The 16,934-nt window shown below is 43.4% G+C and overlaps 1 protein-coding gene across 2 annotated transcripts in view; it reads right to left on the bottom strand.

Annotated features, from left to right (window-relative positions):
* IRS1 (insulin receptor substrate 1) overlaps positions 1-16,890 on the bottom strand; it is a 64,585-nt gene extending 47,695 nt beyond the window's left edge. For both annotated transcript variants that reach the window (XR_002100652.1, XM_019533051.1), the window contains exon 1: positions 12,943-16,890. Coding sequence is in view for 1 of the 2 variants with exons in the window: in XM_019533051.1 (XP_019388596.1) it covers positions 12,968-16,624 (3,657 nt within the window). In the remaining variant the exon portion in view is untranslated. The remainder of the gene's footprint in view (positions 1-12,942) is intronic.
* Between the last annotated feature and the right edge of the window lie 44 nt (positions 16,891-16,934).

The following is a 16,934-nucleotide window of genomic DNA, read 5'->3' as shown; positions in this document are numbered from 1 at the left end:
CCGAGATAGATTTTTTCAAGTAGGCCTTAACATAGGTTCTCAGTTCAAAAGTAAAAAATAATCTTATCTTCAAAAGGATAAATCTATTTAACTTACACATTAAAAAAAAAAAAAAAAGTCAAAAATGGCATTTAATAAAAGTCACTTTTCAAAAACAAAAAGAAATCCACCTACCCCGAAATGCCACCTTCCACCCATCCCATCTTGCTTATCTTGCAAACATACAAGATGAAGCACAGACCAATTCAAGCTAACCCTGTCCAAAAAAATTAAATACATTTTCGTTGATGGACCTTATCTTTTAAGGGGGAAAAGAGACTCACATTCCAGAGCAAAGAACCACACAGGGAGTATACCAATATAACCCACAAACATACTGTGTTCTCTCACATATAACACACACCTCTTCCTCAAAAATCAGACACCAATTTTTGGGTAAGTGTATTAAGTGTGGAAGGAGATTTCTTGCCTGGAAAGCACCTCACTGACTTCTACACCACAGTGATGCAGCTGTAGTATTACTGTTCAGGCAGCTAAGCGAGTTAGCTGGCTCAATTGCTCTTACCTCCAGAGGTGTTAACAATCACCTTTCCTTTTTAATAGTCTTGATAATCCACTAATCAAGCTAAACCTACTGAAAGCAATTGTGCTGTCTCCTAGGTGCTCCTGGTCTATTTCACAGCCTCTTTAGCTCAGACTTGAGCTCTTTTCAAAATCACTGACACACCCCTTGAGGCCAGTCTTCAACAACTAGGATTTCAGCTTTAGTTATGTTAGAAATAAAGGGCAAGTTGAAGATTAGACTCCATCCCTGCATTATGTAGGGAAAGTTGTTTTTTTTTTCATTTTGTTTTTCAAAAAGAAGGTGCTGCATATTATATTGGGGGGCACACCTTGCATGAGGAAAAATATGGTACTTGTAATCGGAAAATTCTATACTAGGAAAAATGAAGGGATTATCTAATTTTAAAAAATAGAATAACTGAAATCAATCCACTAATATCCCACTTTTTCAGGGCCCTAATCTTCAAGAAGTGCTCAACACCACCACCCAATTAGATCAAATTGGGTGGTTCAACTTTTCTGTTGTGCACTTCATAATACAAAGACTCTCCAAGTTCCTGCCTACAAAGACTTGTGTGAAACAGGCTTTGAAGACACAATAACATTCCTCTTGTGAGTTTCAAGCCCTCAGGCTAAAAGCACCAAACAATTATTCATTCTTCCATCTTGAGACACATTCCTAACCTAGTTCAAAGACCTGAAAAAACATGCCCTAGCTACATGCCAGCACACCTTCTAAAGAGTTCTTCCCTTGTAACGACTTGCTAGATATAGAAGTTCCATACTGAAAAAAATACTGAACATGTTTTGGGGTTGCTGCACTTTTAAAGAATTGTTGGACTGCTTAAAAATGAAAACTAAGCATTGTAAGCATTGTAACTATAAAATCAAAAGGTTGTCCATGTTAAAAATTAATGTATAGATTTATATCTATATCTAATAAAAATTTTAACATATGACACACATATCTATCAAGATAGCTAGATAGATAGAATTTTTAACACTCCTTTTCCAACCTTCATACCAATGTAAGACATACATTTTAAAAAATAGAACTTCTTACTTTTCCCCTAAATGTTAACACTACAATTCTTTAAAAACAAAATTAATGAACACCTTACTCAAAATCAACTTTATTTTTATGAAACAGGACTCAAGGTGGGAAAGAAGCGGGGGCAACCTGTGGGATTGCAATCTATGTCTGGGGCAGCCTGTGGTGGCATGCAAAAGAAGGTATATGCACTACAGTGGCAGACAAAGCAAGAAGCAGAAAGCAGAGTAGCATATCAAGCACGGAAAGGAGATTGCTTGGAGTGGCACTCGGGGAGGGTGCAGACCTCATATGTACCATGCCTGCCAAAATGACTGGCCCCCCACTTATTTTTAACTATTAAAAAAAAAAAAAATCCAACCACACGACTGCCATTTAAGTTTTCCGGATTATGACAACAGAAGTAAAATTTTCTTTAATTAGGAACACTTAAAAAAAAAAAAAACCTCTCCATTTTTCAGATTCAATTTAAAATTGGAAATCTCCTAACCTAGATTTTCAAAGCTCATTTTCATCTTCTATATAAGCTAGTAGTTAACACACACTCCTCATATTTTGCAGAAGGAAAACAATATTAATTATCCCACAATTTAGCTAATACTTGTAGAATTGTATGTCTCTGCCTTGTTAATTATGCACATCACAGAGCAATAAATGGAGCACTGATAAAAATGTTACAGAACACAACAGAGAAAATGAAGAGAAGAAATAGGATAGGTACTGTACAGACCAATGGCCAATTTATCTCCAAGGTAGCTGAAGATGACTTTCCCTCTCTCCTCCATACCACCTCCAAAAATCTACTCTTAAAGATTATAGGGCATCTTTACAAGAGTCTCCAGAACATGTTTTTGTTGTCCTATCCTACTAAAATCTGGAGTGGCTGGCAAAATTACTTTTTCTAACTTTCATTAAGTTCTATATAGAGCAGGGGCCAGCAACCCCCGCCACACATGCCAGATCATGGGATGCAACATTTTGCCTGGCATACACATATCAGGGTGGACAGCAGGGAAGGGGTTAGGACTGTACTATCACAACAAGGATCAAGCCCCTTGCAGCTCCCCCACCATCCACCCAGAAGCACATGTGCATCCACTGCCAGCAACAAGCCAGGCCAAAGCTCCAGAGACTTCAGCACAGTGGCTTGAAGCCTCCCAGGCACCTGCCAGTCTGGTCTCTGGGCGGGCACCTGTCACCTGCCATGGAGCCTGGGCCACTTGAGGCACGCCGCAGGGAGGCTGCAATCCACTGCAACAAAGTCTGCAGAGTTCCAGCCTGACTCATTGCTGAGGCAACACATGCACACACACCTGGGGCAAACAGCAGGAAAGCTATGAGGGCCCCAATGCTTCTTGTGGCAGCACAGCCCCAGCCCCTCCCCACCATCTGCCCCAAGGTGCACATGACAAGCAGGCCCCTGGCACCTGCCATGATGCCCAGGCTGCTCACAAAAGGAGGTGGGAGGTTGCAAACTACTGCACCAGGTCCTGCAGACCCCTGGCCCAGCTCACTGCTGGCAGTGGGTACATGCACGCCTCAAGGTGGCAAAGGGCCAAGGCTGCACTGCCACAAGAAGATTGGGCCCCTTGTGGCTCCCCTGACATGCCAACATCTTACAAGTTGATGCACTCTGACCAAAAATACTGCCAACCCCCAATATAGAGTGTAAAACAAGAGCTCTCAGAGCAGTATTTACCAAACTATGGTGCGTTAAAAATCGTCCACAGATCAATTACATGTTTGGTGATAAGCATCCGTAGTGGTGAATGACAAACTGGGTTTGCAGTAATACCAGAAGCAGAAGCAGTGTTGCTAGGTCTCAACATTCAAACTTGGCACCTGAAAAAATCTGTTTCTGTGACCAATTAGCCACCAACAGGAGAATAACTGGTCTAAGTTGATGTTTGTAGCAGAAGGATCAAGGATTCAAAGGACATCTTCAGGAATGCCTCAATCTCATTATTGAGACAACTTTTTGGTTCTCTTCTTATGCTGTCTACTGGACTGTAGTGTTTTCTGCAATTCCTGAGAGACATTCTTGGGTAGAAGATGCTATCCAACAACTTGTGAAGGAATGAGGGAACTTCAAGTCTAATTGTACAAAGAGGAACCAAAAAACAATAAAACTCATCTAATCCAACCTTTAACATAAAGTGGCCACACATTTTGCTGTGCATGATAAAAAGCCCTGCAGTATTTTTTTAAACAACTGTTGTAATTCACTATCCAAAACATAAGCAGAAGTATTAAAAAGGACTTATTTATTAAGAAACACTGAAATGCAAAATAGTATACCTTAGTTCTTTATCCAACAAGAGAACAGAGAAGATTCTTTTTTTTTTTTAAATCTATAGACAGTTTGACTAAGCATTATTACTGAAAAACCTATTACTTAGGTTGAGATGAAACCTCTCTGAAACAAAGGACAACCTAAATGTGAATCAGAAGAGATATTCTGTGAAACCAGCAACATACTCCCATGTTAACTTTTGTTTCTAAAGCAGCAGAGAGGTAATGAATGCATCACTGTGGGGAAACCACCATTGTAGGGAAAATCTACCTTCCACTGTTGTCAAATGACTTCAGGAAAAACTGGGCCAACTGCTAGCAAAATGACATGGGAAAGAAAAACAAATCAATCAATCAAGAAACTTATGAATAACACATAAGGCATGATGAGCCATTTCATATTTTACCTAAACACGGCCACAGAAGTTACATTTGTTTGAAACACCACCTGAATGATCCCAAATGATTCAAAAGCAAACAAGTTACTTTGTTTTGTACTACAGAGAGAGAGAGAGAGAGAGAGAGAGAGACTCAGAAAATACATGCCATAGATGTTAAGAGAACTAACTAGAAGACTTCTGTGGTTGGAGAGGTCTTACAAAGATCTAGAAAAGATAACCTCAAAAATTTGATAACCATTATTTTAAGGAAGGAATATTCCTAATGCTGGTACCCAGCATATATCACAATTCTCTTCCCTAGTCCCTTTTGGAAGGTTGGTTATTAGATTTTTTTTATTGCTGTCTCTTTTGGTTCATTTTCTCTCCAACACTGCAAGGAACAGTTGAGTTAAAACAATTGAGGAAAAACAAAAAACAAGAAAAACCCTTTCTTACAGAAGAGATAAGGTCAGACTCCTAACTAGAACCCTGACAAGATTCTGTAGAGAACTAACTATCATTTCACTTTAAATCCACTTTTAAAGTTGCCTTTGCAGGTACTGATTTTAGATTTCAGAACTTCCTTGACTTAGAAACAGCCAGTCACCCAGCATGCTGGGGGGGGGGGGGAAACCCAGATAACAGCAAACAAAAATAAATTGGGCTGCAGTTCTAAGAGTTCCCAGATGACTTCCCCCCCTCCTATTACAGCCAAGCAAGCAAACTCCAAGAATATCTATTCCGTAAACATTGACACACAACAACACTTCTGCAAGAATGAAATTGTATCCAATTTGCAAGCTCATCCATAGGTTAGTTTTACATGAAAAGATTATGTTCCCAGTTTCTAAAAGAATGTAATTGTTAGAGGCAGCTAACAAAATGGATATAGATAAACCTATTATGTACCAGCAAAAAGTGTTAAATTTGTAATTCAGATATTTAATATCAGACTTTTAGTTTAGCCACAAATTATGACAATTTCACATCTGCACACAAAGTTTCACTGTTTTCCCAACTCCTATATAAAAGTATTAATGAAGGAAACATATCTCCAAGTAATTCAAGGTCAAGCTTCTAATCTTCCAAGAAGATGGCCTAGATATGTCAGGCATGATAAGAGACATACACATCGAGTTATCTTTTACTTGGTTGGTTGGTTAAAGAGTGCCAGGCTTTAATTAAATCTCTTTGATCTACTTACACCTTCATTTTTATTACATTTCACATCATTTCAATACATGAATCATAAAATGTATTTAAACACCTTTTTAGACCTTCTGGAACCTCCTCTTTATTATTGCTGGTATTTACTGATACTCAGACTAAATTGTTCAGAATCAATCACTAGCATATCAAAAAAGGAATCATGGGAAAACAGTTAACATCATTCTATTTAGTCAATGTATACACTAACAAAAATCAGGCTACATTCTAGAGACAACAATTTCATTCTCATCATTCTGACAAATTGGGATTGTAGCCATATCTATTAGTACTAATACAGAAGATTTGTTATAGCAAATCACAAAAGCAAAGCTCAAAAAAAAACCAACAGTTATGTAAGATACCCTTTAAACCAAATAGTTTAAACACACCAAGCATCAATTTTCTTATTTTGCAGGTTAAACAAGGGTCCTAGCAGCAGAGTATTAGGAAAACAAACTCAAGGAAACTTTAAAAAATAAGGAGCAATTTCAAAATAATTTTCCTTTTATGGAAACATCCTTGTAGTAATAACAAGATCCTTGTAGCTGAAGGATTAATTCACTTTTGTTTATTCCATACCTAAAGCTAGAATTCTATTTGTAACACATCAGTGTCACAATCACAGCATTCAACTAAGAGAGCAAAGGGCAAGGGGCAATATTCTGCTCAGACAAATAAGCCTGTTAAAACTCACTAGAGGAGCAGGAAGGAAGGACTCTTAGAAAGAAGTGTCTATTGAAAAAGGGAGAAGGGGAAATAAACACACAAAAATCCTGGAGGAAAAGAGGTGTGTAACCAGCCTAATAAACTTGTCAAGGTATCCTTGCAATTCCTCATTCTGTCCCACAAGCTCTTAACTACCACAGCCTCTGTAAGAATGGCTGTAACAAGGCCTCCAATACTTCTGGTCCTTCCCAGTGCACTAGGGTCTCTCTGTACCCCAATTCCCTCAGGCCCTCCCCAGTCGATTTTACCACCATCAGAGATTCTGCCTGCCCCTATTTTCCTACATCTTATGCCCTGGGTTACCCTCCTTCACCATTATTACTACTCAGCTGAGAGCAGCCCTGTAGGATGTCAACATGTTAAACTCTTGAGAGGATGGGCACAGGTGAAATACAGGTGTTGTTAAGACCAAAAGCTATCAATGGCTGTCACCTTTCGGTTATGAAATATACCGACAACCGCAGAGGTGACTACACTCACAGCTGTGCAGAACAGATGGCATGTGCTACATGGGACCACTGACAGTATCCACTAATATACAGAAAAATTCCTAATATCCTGGCATGTACTAGATAAAGCACTCAAAAGTCAACTAGACACATGAAGACAAACAGAAACGTTATCAAGCTGCAAGGCTTTCCAACCGCAACCCAAAAAAATTCTCTTTTTAATGGGAACAGATTAGAGTTCCACTCCTGTCCCAGGCCTTATTTTTCAGGACTTGATCATCCAAATGCAAAGATTTCCTCCAGGATGACACCTGGCAAACAAAGTCCACAATATAATTCATTCAAGTTGGAAAAAGTAAACAAATACAATCTGTTCACTACCTTTTTTTACTTGCCAAGAAAAAATAATAAGTATAATTTTAAATTACTTTATATGCACTTAGGACTTTGTTTGAGAAGCTGTTTTTTAAAAATAGCAGCATTAAGTATATTGAATTTCAGTGTTTTGAAAATTAGAACAAATTCTCATCACAGCAAACCTTGCATAAGAGAAAACTTGAAGGTATATTTAATTAGGCTGAGCAGTTGTAATTTATTTATTTATTTATTTATTTTACAGAGCTATTACAAACTATACATTGCTAATGGAAAGTTTAAGTGTCCACTCCTCATCACGCATTATCCCTAAAGAAACAGAATCTGCTAAGGATCTCAGTCAGATGATATTCCAATTCCACAGGTGCCTGCTTGTCGCTTTTTCTTTTAAACCCTTCTGCATCTCAGCTCTTAACTCAAGCAGGTTCAGAAAAATTTACGAAACATATTTTACTTTACAGGCACTAGACAAAATGTGTCATCCTTAACTTTGATTTTCCTGCTTGGTTTTCTAATTCAACCCACCTTGAATGTGACACTAACTGAATAAAGATATAGTACATGCATCAGAGAAAACAGAATGAAGCTGTATCAACAACTTTACTGTCTAGTTACATAGTTCCAATCTATAAAGCAGAAAGACAAAATCTTGAAAGTAGTTTTTCTAAAAAACTGCCATGTACTTAATAAATTCAAGTAACTACTGTAATTGCATTATAAAATAACATCCACAGTTTGAATTAGGAACAATTTTTAAACTGTCACAGGCAATTCTAAAGAGTACAAAGCATCATAATGTTTTATTGTGTTTTCTTGCATGCAGCAACACCCCCATATAGAATACACACCTTGTTTTTGAAAGGCAGCATGAAGAAAAAAAATATTTCTTGTAGTAACTGAGTTGCAGCAGCTAAAAAAGCAAGCCTGCTCCCAGCTCTGTATGCCAGATGGAGCCTGTGGACTGACTGGCATGCCAGGTCTCAGAGCCATGGCAATTAATACTGCCACTGCTCCCGTGCTGCCAAATCTGCAGACATATTGGTATCTGCATTCCTTGCATATAATGTGCACCCCAATTTCCACTAGCTGCTTTTGGGAGAAGATGCAGATTATATGCAAGAAAATCTGGCAATAGGACAGCTGAAAACATGAAGGTACAGGGGCTAGGTTTTGGCAGCTTAGTTGAAGGAAAAACAGTATATACATACAAACACTTTATTCTAGATCAAGATCACTATAGACTATGAAACCTGCACATTTTGCTGTTGTTACAGTTACTGCTGTCTCAAAATTACACAAACTTCTGAACTTTGTGTCTGGAAATTTTGACTTTTTTTAATACATACAGATATGCATACTAAGATTTTTTTAAATGATTCCACCTTCAGTCTGCAACATATAACTAAGAATAAGCAAAACTCACATTACCTTAAAAGTTCACGTTACAGAGAAAAAGCAAATTCCTAAGCTTTATTAGTATATTACACAAGAACTATAAGCAAAAGTATAATAATTTTGAGCCAACACTTTAATGATAACCTACATTTGCAGGATACTGAAAAAGAATGAGGATCAAGTGTAATGTACTTATAGGGGTCACTCTATTTTATTATTCATTTTCCTTGCATTCCAAAAACCACATTTCTTCATGTGGTAGGTAAAACAGGCACAATTAGAGTTGTGGGTACGCCAAGTCATCACTTGGCCATACCAGACATTTTCTATTCAGTGTAATTAGCAACTCATTTTCATGACTTCTCAAATAAAGAACAATGGAAACATGTCACTGCTTTGAAGCTCCCAAAAAAACAAAAAACACAAAACAAAAAAAATCAAAATCACATGCCTATTTTTATTCAGTTACTCAACAACTTGGTCTTCAAAGAGCCTGTATGAGGACAGGAAACATTCGATAGCTTCCTACTTAAAATGTTCTGTGACTGGTGTTTTGAGTACCCAATTATCAACTGCTCATCTCCCATACTGTTGCTAATTTTGGGAGATTATTCATCTAACAACAATCCCAAAAATCAACCCACTGATTTTGCATGCAAAAAGGCCCCAAAAGCAGCAAAGCAAAAAACACAGCTGTCCCAAATACCAAAGTTTGACTTCAGACTACCTATTGCCTCATTTCCTCCCCTCTCCTCCCACACACACAGGTTAGATTTTCCAACCTGGTTTGGTTGCTACAATAAATTGATCCCCAGCTGTCTCATAAAAGAACGGTGCATCCATTCCAAAGTATCCACATCCCCAGCAAAACAAAAAAAGGAGACTTCCACCAATCTCAGACTAGGCACAGCTTCTTCCTTCTAAGAAACCTGCCTTCTACCCTCACTTTCTACAAAATAGGTGAAGAAACGTATAAGACAGAGACCATTTAAAAGTCCTGCTCCTTTAACAGCTCACACCAGCAGAGCTACATCATCTGACTCGCCAAACTCCCCACAGGTCTAGAAATTTGGGAGCAGGAGAGTGGCAATTAACACTGATGACTGCAAAATCTCTGGACCCTTGGGAAGCTCTGTGGGCCAAATGACACTGCTCCATGGGCCAGATCTGGCTTGTGGACCAGGGGTTAAACATGCTGCTCTATGTGGACAGTGTGTAGTAAACAGGTGAAAACCCTGAATCGTGGTCAGTGCAGGTGAAAATTGCATGAAATATATTTACTCAATGGGCATGTCCACATGTGCGCATTTATGTGTATTAGCCTATTTTAAAGCATCAAAAAGTGCCCTTTTGCTAATGCACATTAAAATAAAGTAATGCTCCTTTTTCTAGTCCCTCACATGGGAGCTACTAAATTTAACATAAATTAGCAAAAGTGCATTAATGAGCATGTAGACATGCCCAGTATCCTCTAATATCTCTACCTAAGCATGTGCAAACAGATTTTTTTTTGCAGGAGACCTATGAATTACTCACTCTCAGGGATAGCAAGTCACAGGAAAGCAAGGTTTATGGCAGTCCTTGTTCCAAAGCAAAAAGGCATAGCCCTTCTCAAAGAAAATGCTGTAAAAAAATATTTTCATATGTGCAAGAGAACATTTTTCTCCTTAATAGCTTCAGAAATGGTTAAACCATTTTAGTTAGCAGAAATTGTCTGAAAGAGTTTCAGCTTGTTGGAAAAATTAAACTAAAAAGTGTTTGGGTCTAGCAAAGGCCAGCAGCTGAACATAGAGCCACGTACAATTGCACTCTTTCTAATCCCTGTCCTCTTCTCCCCCACCCCTTAAGAAGATGCCTACTTAACCAAACCCTAATACTGGGTAACATTAGCACTTGACTTTAAGTAACAAGTCCTTTACTAAACACTGTTTGTTTTATTGATTTATTTTACATGAGATATTACTTTGAAAAAAAGTCTGCATAATACTTCTTAGGACACTCTTCTGTGAACCTCCCTTGCCCTGATCCTACTTTGAACTGCATATTCAGTAGAGGGCCCTGCCTACTACCACACTGGGCAAAGTTTATAAATGTACAACTATTTCATAAAAAAAATTTTTAAAAATTAAAAAAATAAAACTATTTTGGCAGAAGTACAACAGCAGTGCTTTTAACAGTCTATAAAATGGGCATGAGAGTAATCCTACAGTCTCTCTCAACCATGTGCATATTTAGTTATGCCCTGAAACAAATTTTAACACGGCACAGAGCCAAATGACACTGCTATGGATGCTGGTTTTAGTACCACGTGCTGCATTGCCATGGGAAAATCCCCTCCCTCCGAAAAAACAAATATAAGACAGCATCAGCCTGTGAATACATGTCTGCCAGGCACAGCTAGTTTAGACTGTCTCTTGTAAGCTTATCCCTAGACATGGAAAGGGTGTGGCAACATAAAGCTGTTCATAGTTTATACACAAAACACTGTGACAGCAAGTGCTGTTATCTGGTGCTACATCCAAAGAATCATTCATTCTAATAAAAGGCCTTCTAAAACAGACCACACATCTTTGCTTATCTTACACCTTGAATTTTAAAACTAGCATGGACTTCCAGGTGAGATAAAACTAATAATAGAATACTGCTCTAATTTGCAATAGAAACAAATACATAATTAATTTTATGTTCAATGTATCCACATGAAAAACCCCTCCACACATTTAAACATTTTACCACACCTAGCTCTCAGTGTTGTTGGTACTTGCATCAAACAAACAAGCAATAAAAATAATGATTGAATAAGTGTTTGATATTACACTTGAGGTCAAACAAAACACCAATAGGAAATTAATGTTATACTGGGTTACTATAAACTTTCACCTTAATAACCACTCTGTCTACAGGGATTACCATAGTTCATACATTTAAAAAATACTGAGATCAACAACTGTGTTATAAAATTAACAGTTATCTTTTTACCAATACTAGAACATCTAGAGCAAAACTACACAATGAGATTTTTTTTAAAATAAAGTAACTCCCACATACTTCACCAGAAACTTTTAAATAAGACTTTCCAGTGTTCTGTATTAAGTTCCTGCATAGCAAAAGCATCTCACTGTGCATGTGAAAGTATTCCTCCTCCAAAACTCACAATCAGTGTTACAGGCTGACTTCTCTTTTCCTAATTATTTTTCATTAAATGGTTGCTTAAAATATATAACCAGTAGATACAAAATGTCCACTCTATGCCATCTGTTTCTTCTGCAGTTTACAGGTACTTAAAATGTCCTTTGCCCCAAAAGTATTTAATACCAATCTAAACACAAATTACACACGCAAGGCTAACTACTTTGTAGTCCTTTCCACATACATACTATTTTGCAAACATTATCTAATGAATCCTCACAGTGATCCTATGAGGTAGGTACCATTACACATATCTTATACAAAGGAAAACTGGATTAGAAAAATTAGTACTTCGCCCATGGCCAAAATACAGGTCAATAACCAACCTAAAAATCAGAAAGGAGGAGTTTCCAGTTCCCTGTTTTACACTAAAAATGGACCATGCCTCTTCCCCACACATCCATACAGATTGTTTTAAAAACAAATATTTCTAAAAACTAAACAAATAAGGTACTGGAGGAGCCAAAGAAAGCTCTCAGTCTCAGCAAGAACATTCAAGATGATTTGTGAGTGAACACTCTCACCATAATAGCTCACAAATGAGACCAGGTCGCTTGAGCAAGTTTACAATGAGTCATGTTTGGAAAGCATCCGTGCTGCAAAGATGCTGCGTTATCTGCTACTTCCGCTTCTCCAGCAATAACAGATTTTAAAATAAAAAAAAACACACGAGAAAATGTATTTAACATTTCAGAGTCAAGTCTCCATGGCTGCAGTATTTTCGAAATGATTTCCCTCATAAAAGAGAATATTTAAACTTTAAGTACGTCACGTCTTACCACAATCTGCAAGCCGGAGACTATAAACTGGAATATTACACAGCAATTTGACTACAGAGAAATCCTTTACAATAAACAGCCTTTGAACAACCACAGTTCTGTCTCACACAACCTAATTTTGTTCTTATTAGCTAACTGATGGTGCAGTTTAAGAAAAGGTTCTCTTTTTCTTTAAAAAAAAAAAAAAAGTTACATAATACTTATATAGATGAGATTGAAGTCAGTAACTCAAACCTACATCAATAGCCCCCACCTTATCACTCCGTAAATTTAAAGCACTGAAACTGAAATAGCAGGAAAGGAACCTGCAAAGAGACAAGGGCAAAAGCAGATTACCAATAAAGCAACAGAGTAGGAAATACAGTGTGTCCCCCGTTAAACTTTCACATTTAAGTATTTCATGCAGTAGGGACTGAACAACTATATGCCTGATTTGTGTTGTTCTTTGGGGGGTGCTTAGGTTAGCTGAACATTCATGTTCCTTATATGCCTTGCTCTCGCTCTCTCTCAGCATAGTTACTGTATGTACTCACCTTCTTTCTGGCTCTTGCCCAGCTACTAGATATCCTCCCGCTTCTGGAAGCTGATGCTGGCATATGCATTTGAATCATCGCTGGAGTGGTTACTCCCACGAGGCTGATTAGGGGACTTAGTCTGCTGCTGTGGCGGTGGCTGCTTCCCCCCCAACACAGAGGTACCCTCTTGGGGATGGTGGAGGTGGCGGCGGTGATTAAAATCCTTCACTAAGTCCAGGTCAATGTAATTGAGTCCATTCGCAAAACCACTCCCAGATCCAACATGCTGTTCTTTCCTGGTAGTACCCAGAGGCCCACCCAGGTCCCCTCCTGCAGGCCGGAGCCAAACATTCTCAAAGGAGGCCGAGCTGTGGCGCTTGACCTCCTCGGCACTCCCTCCACCTCCAGCCCCATAAGGTAAAGGTGCATTCAAGCCAGTACCGCCTGCTACTCCACGGGCAGAGCTGGGAGTGGAGGAGAAAGTCTCCGAGCTGTGCCGCCTCCGGCCTCCCTGTGGGTCAGCCCGGATCACTTTGGCACTCTGGTTGCGACTGGGACTGAGGCTGACCCGGGTGAAAGCACTGTTCACCCCTGGACCCCCCATCAGGGAGGAGGAACGTGGTGGGGCTGCTGCCAACTCAGCTGGTGGTCGTGGCTCAGGGGAGGCCAGGGCTGCAGAAGGCGTTTTCTCTGGGCCAATACGACTTGTCCGCATATCAGCGTAACTGAGCAGGAGGTCTGAGGATGAGGGGGAAGGGCTATCAACGCAGTCCAGGCAGGGTCCCCCAACACCACCCCCCAACTGCATAGCCATGTAATCCCGGCTGCTCATAGCTGCCCTTCGGGCAGGCCGAGCCACAGTTCCTGTCCGTGCAGCTGAGTATCCAGCTTGGCAGGCAGCCCGTGGTGGCCCCAAGTCCATGTTCATGTACTCCTCAGAACCCTCATCCCCTGCTGGGGGTAAGCCAAGAGATAGCATGGCCGAGCCAGGCAATGGAAAGGCTGGCTTCTCACTTGAGATAAACTCAATGTTCACATACTCCCCAGGGCTCTTGGGCTCCGGGGGCAATAACAGTGGCGGCTGCTCCCGAGCCCGGGGCAGAGTGCTAGCCTTGGGGCCACCCAGAGACAAGCGTGTAGGTCTGGCCAGGCGGCTCTTGGTCTGAACAGCTGTGTCCACCTTGTGAGGAGGCTGCGGCTGCAGTTGTGGCTGCTGCTGCTGCTGCAAGCGATGTGCATGATGATGATGACTGCTGTCCTGGCCACTGCCACCACCAAGGCTGTCACTACTCGTGGAGGAGGAGGAGTCCTCAGCAGCATAGAGCAAGCGGCCAGAGCTGAGGGATATGCGCAGCTGGAGGCCACTGTCCTCAGCCACTGCTGCAGTCCTGCGTTGCACATGTTTGAAAGAACGTGGCAGGGAAAAGTAGGAATAGATGGGCTTGTGGTGAGCTTGGGCTGGGCCCTGTGCAGGGGCCTCCTCTGTACCTGGTGGCCCTGAGCTGGCAAAGTAGCAGTCAGGTGGGGTGCTGGTGGTGGAGCCACTGGCTGGAGACATGTTGATGTAATCGCTGCCACCACAGGGCAACTTCCCTTCATTACTCTCTACTGAGAGCTTTGGGTGATGGCTAGCCCCATTAGTCCATATTTTGCCATAGCCAGCAGGGCCACCATCAGGCGAGTAGCTGCCACTGGGGGACATCATCATGTAGCCATTGGAGTCCACCATGGCCTGGGGATGGCGACCTCCCCGGCCTGGGTTGATGATCTGCTGTGGTGCTGACACACTCTTGGGGCTCATGGGCATGTAATCTCCACCTTTGGGATTGCCACCAACACTGGGCACAGGGGCCACTCCAGGTGACATCGGCATATAGCCATCATCGGTGTGAGGGGCGGAGTTAGTCCGATGATGGCTGCTGTCCAGGTGGTGCATCTCCAGACACTCCTCAGGATACGAATGAGTGGGCACAAAAGCTGAGTGCCGGTAGGACGGCAAGCGGCTGCCACCACAGGGGTAGGAAGGCAACATTTCTGTGTACTCCTCGATGGATGCCGCTGAAGACTGCGAGGGTGTTTTCTGGTGGGAGATGGTGGGTGAAGTGCCCGCAGAGTGAGTCCGCTTCCTGAAGCCTTTCTCTAGATCTGCTCCCTCCTCACCACCAGCCCGGGAACAGCACGGGGTGCCAGGGTAGCGGGACTGCTGCTGCTGCTGCTGCGGGTGGCAGGGGCGAACCACAAAGTGACCATTGGGAGCTGCCAGGCTGCAGCAAGAGGAGGCAGATTTCCCCCCCATGCAGATGTAGTTATTGAGTTCCTCATCCCCCCGGGCTGGAGGGGTGTGGCCCAGAGAGTCTGGGGTCACACTGCGAAAGGAGCTTCGAAAGTCACATGGACTGGAGCCATATTCGTCGGAAGAAATGAATCCGCCATCACTGGGCGAACCAGAGACCGAAGCACTAGACCGGCGTGGAAAGAGGCAGTCAGAGGTGGAGCCATGGCCGCTGGTGCTGCTGGATGACAGGCTGACTGGGCTAGTGGCTGAAGGGGAGCAGCGTGAAGAAGGCATCGGGATGGAACGGCTGTGGTTTAGCGGCGGATGAAGTCTAGAACTGCCGCGGTGCCTGTGAGAATGGGTCCGGTTGGTGCTGGGACTAACCGGGCTGCCATCCACAGAGGCAGGCCTGGACATCGTGCCTTCCCCATCACTAGATGCTCGGACTCGGAAAGAGCTGGGCTTGCCACCTGCCCCTCCACCACCACCAGCAGGAGAGGTAGCAGTGACACTCTCAGTCCTGGACCTGCGGCTGAGCCCCACCTGGCTGGGTGGGGGGTTATTGACATGGTGTCTGCTGCGGAGGGGCACAGAGATAGGGTTGGAGCAGTTGGAGGACGACTGGCTCTTGCTGCGAGGCCGGAATTCCTCACTCATGGCTCGCATCGCCTCCAGGATGGTTTCGTGCATGTTCTGCGCCACCACCGAGTCATCCACCTGCATCCAGAACTCACCAGGCCCTGTCACTGCCGAGCGCCCCACCTCAATGAAGAAGAAATTCTCTGAGTGGCCGCAGCGGCGGATGTTGAGCAGCTGCAGCACCACAGCAGCCGCATCCGAGTTCAGCTTCACAAAGCTGATGGTCTTGTTAGTGAGGCACAGGCGATAGATGCCAATCAGGTTCTTGGTTTGGCCCAGGCCCTTGGGTTTCAGGATCACTTGCCACACCTCCTTGAAAGCCGGGCCGGGGACCGCCTCGCTGTAGCTGTCCTCCCCCACCTCCCCCAGCCCTGCCCCAGTGCCCCCAAAGGCAACGTCACTGTGGTGGTGGTGGTGGTGGTGGTGGCCCTTGGCCCGGTTGTGCAGCTGCAGCAGGGCTTGGTACCAGCTCTCCTGCTCTGGCTCGCTGTCGGCAGCGATGGCAAAGTGCTCGTCCTTGGTGTAGAGGGCCACCAGGTGCTTATTCTTGGAGTCAGCCCGCTTGTTGATGTTGAAGCAGCTCTCCAGCGGGATGGAGCGCTTGGGAGCCCCCGACTTGTGCCTCCACTTCTTCTCGTTCTCATAGTACTCCAGCCGGGCAGGCCCCGACTCGCTGGCCGCCCGCAGCACGAAGAAGCGCTTGTGCATGCTCTTGGGCTTGCGCAAATAACCCACCTTCCTCACGTCGGAGAAGAAGCCCTCGCTGCCCTCCGTGGGGCTCGCCATGGCACACGACAGCCCCGCAGGGGGGGCCGGGCCGAGCCCCGCGACGCGGCCGGGATTCAGCCGCCCGCGACGCGGCGTGGGCAGCAGCGACGCCCTCCGTGCGGCGCGGGGAGCGGGCGCCCCTCGGGGCGGGGCCCAGCCCGGTCGCGGCGCCGCTGTTTATGTCCGGCAAGTCCCGTCCGGCTCAGCCCGCCCGCAAGGCGCCCGCCGGGGGCACAAGCGCATCCTCCCCGCCCGGGGCAGCAGGCAGGGGGTCCCGGTCCCGGTCCCGGTCCCGGCGGCGGCTGCGGGGTCCTGGCGGCGGCTGCGG

Source organism: Crocodylus porosus, unplaced genomic scaffold, assembly GCF_001723895.1.
Source record: "Crocodylus porosus isolate Cpor-Errol unplaced genomic scaffold, CroPor_comp1, whole genome shotgun sequence".
NCBI lineage: Eukaryota > Metazoa > Chordata > Crocodylia > Crocodylidae > Crocodylus > Crocodylus porosus.
This window is presented reverse-complemented; position numbering and strand designations above follow the sequence as displayed.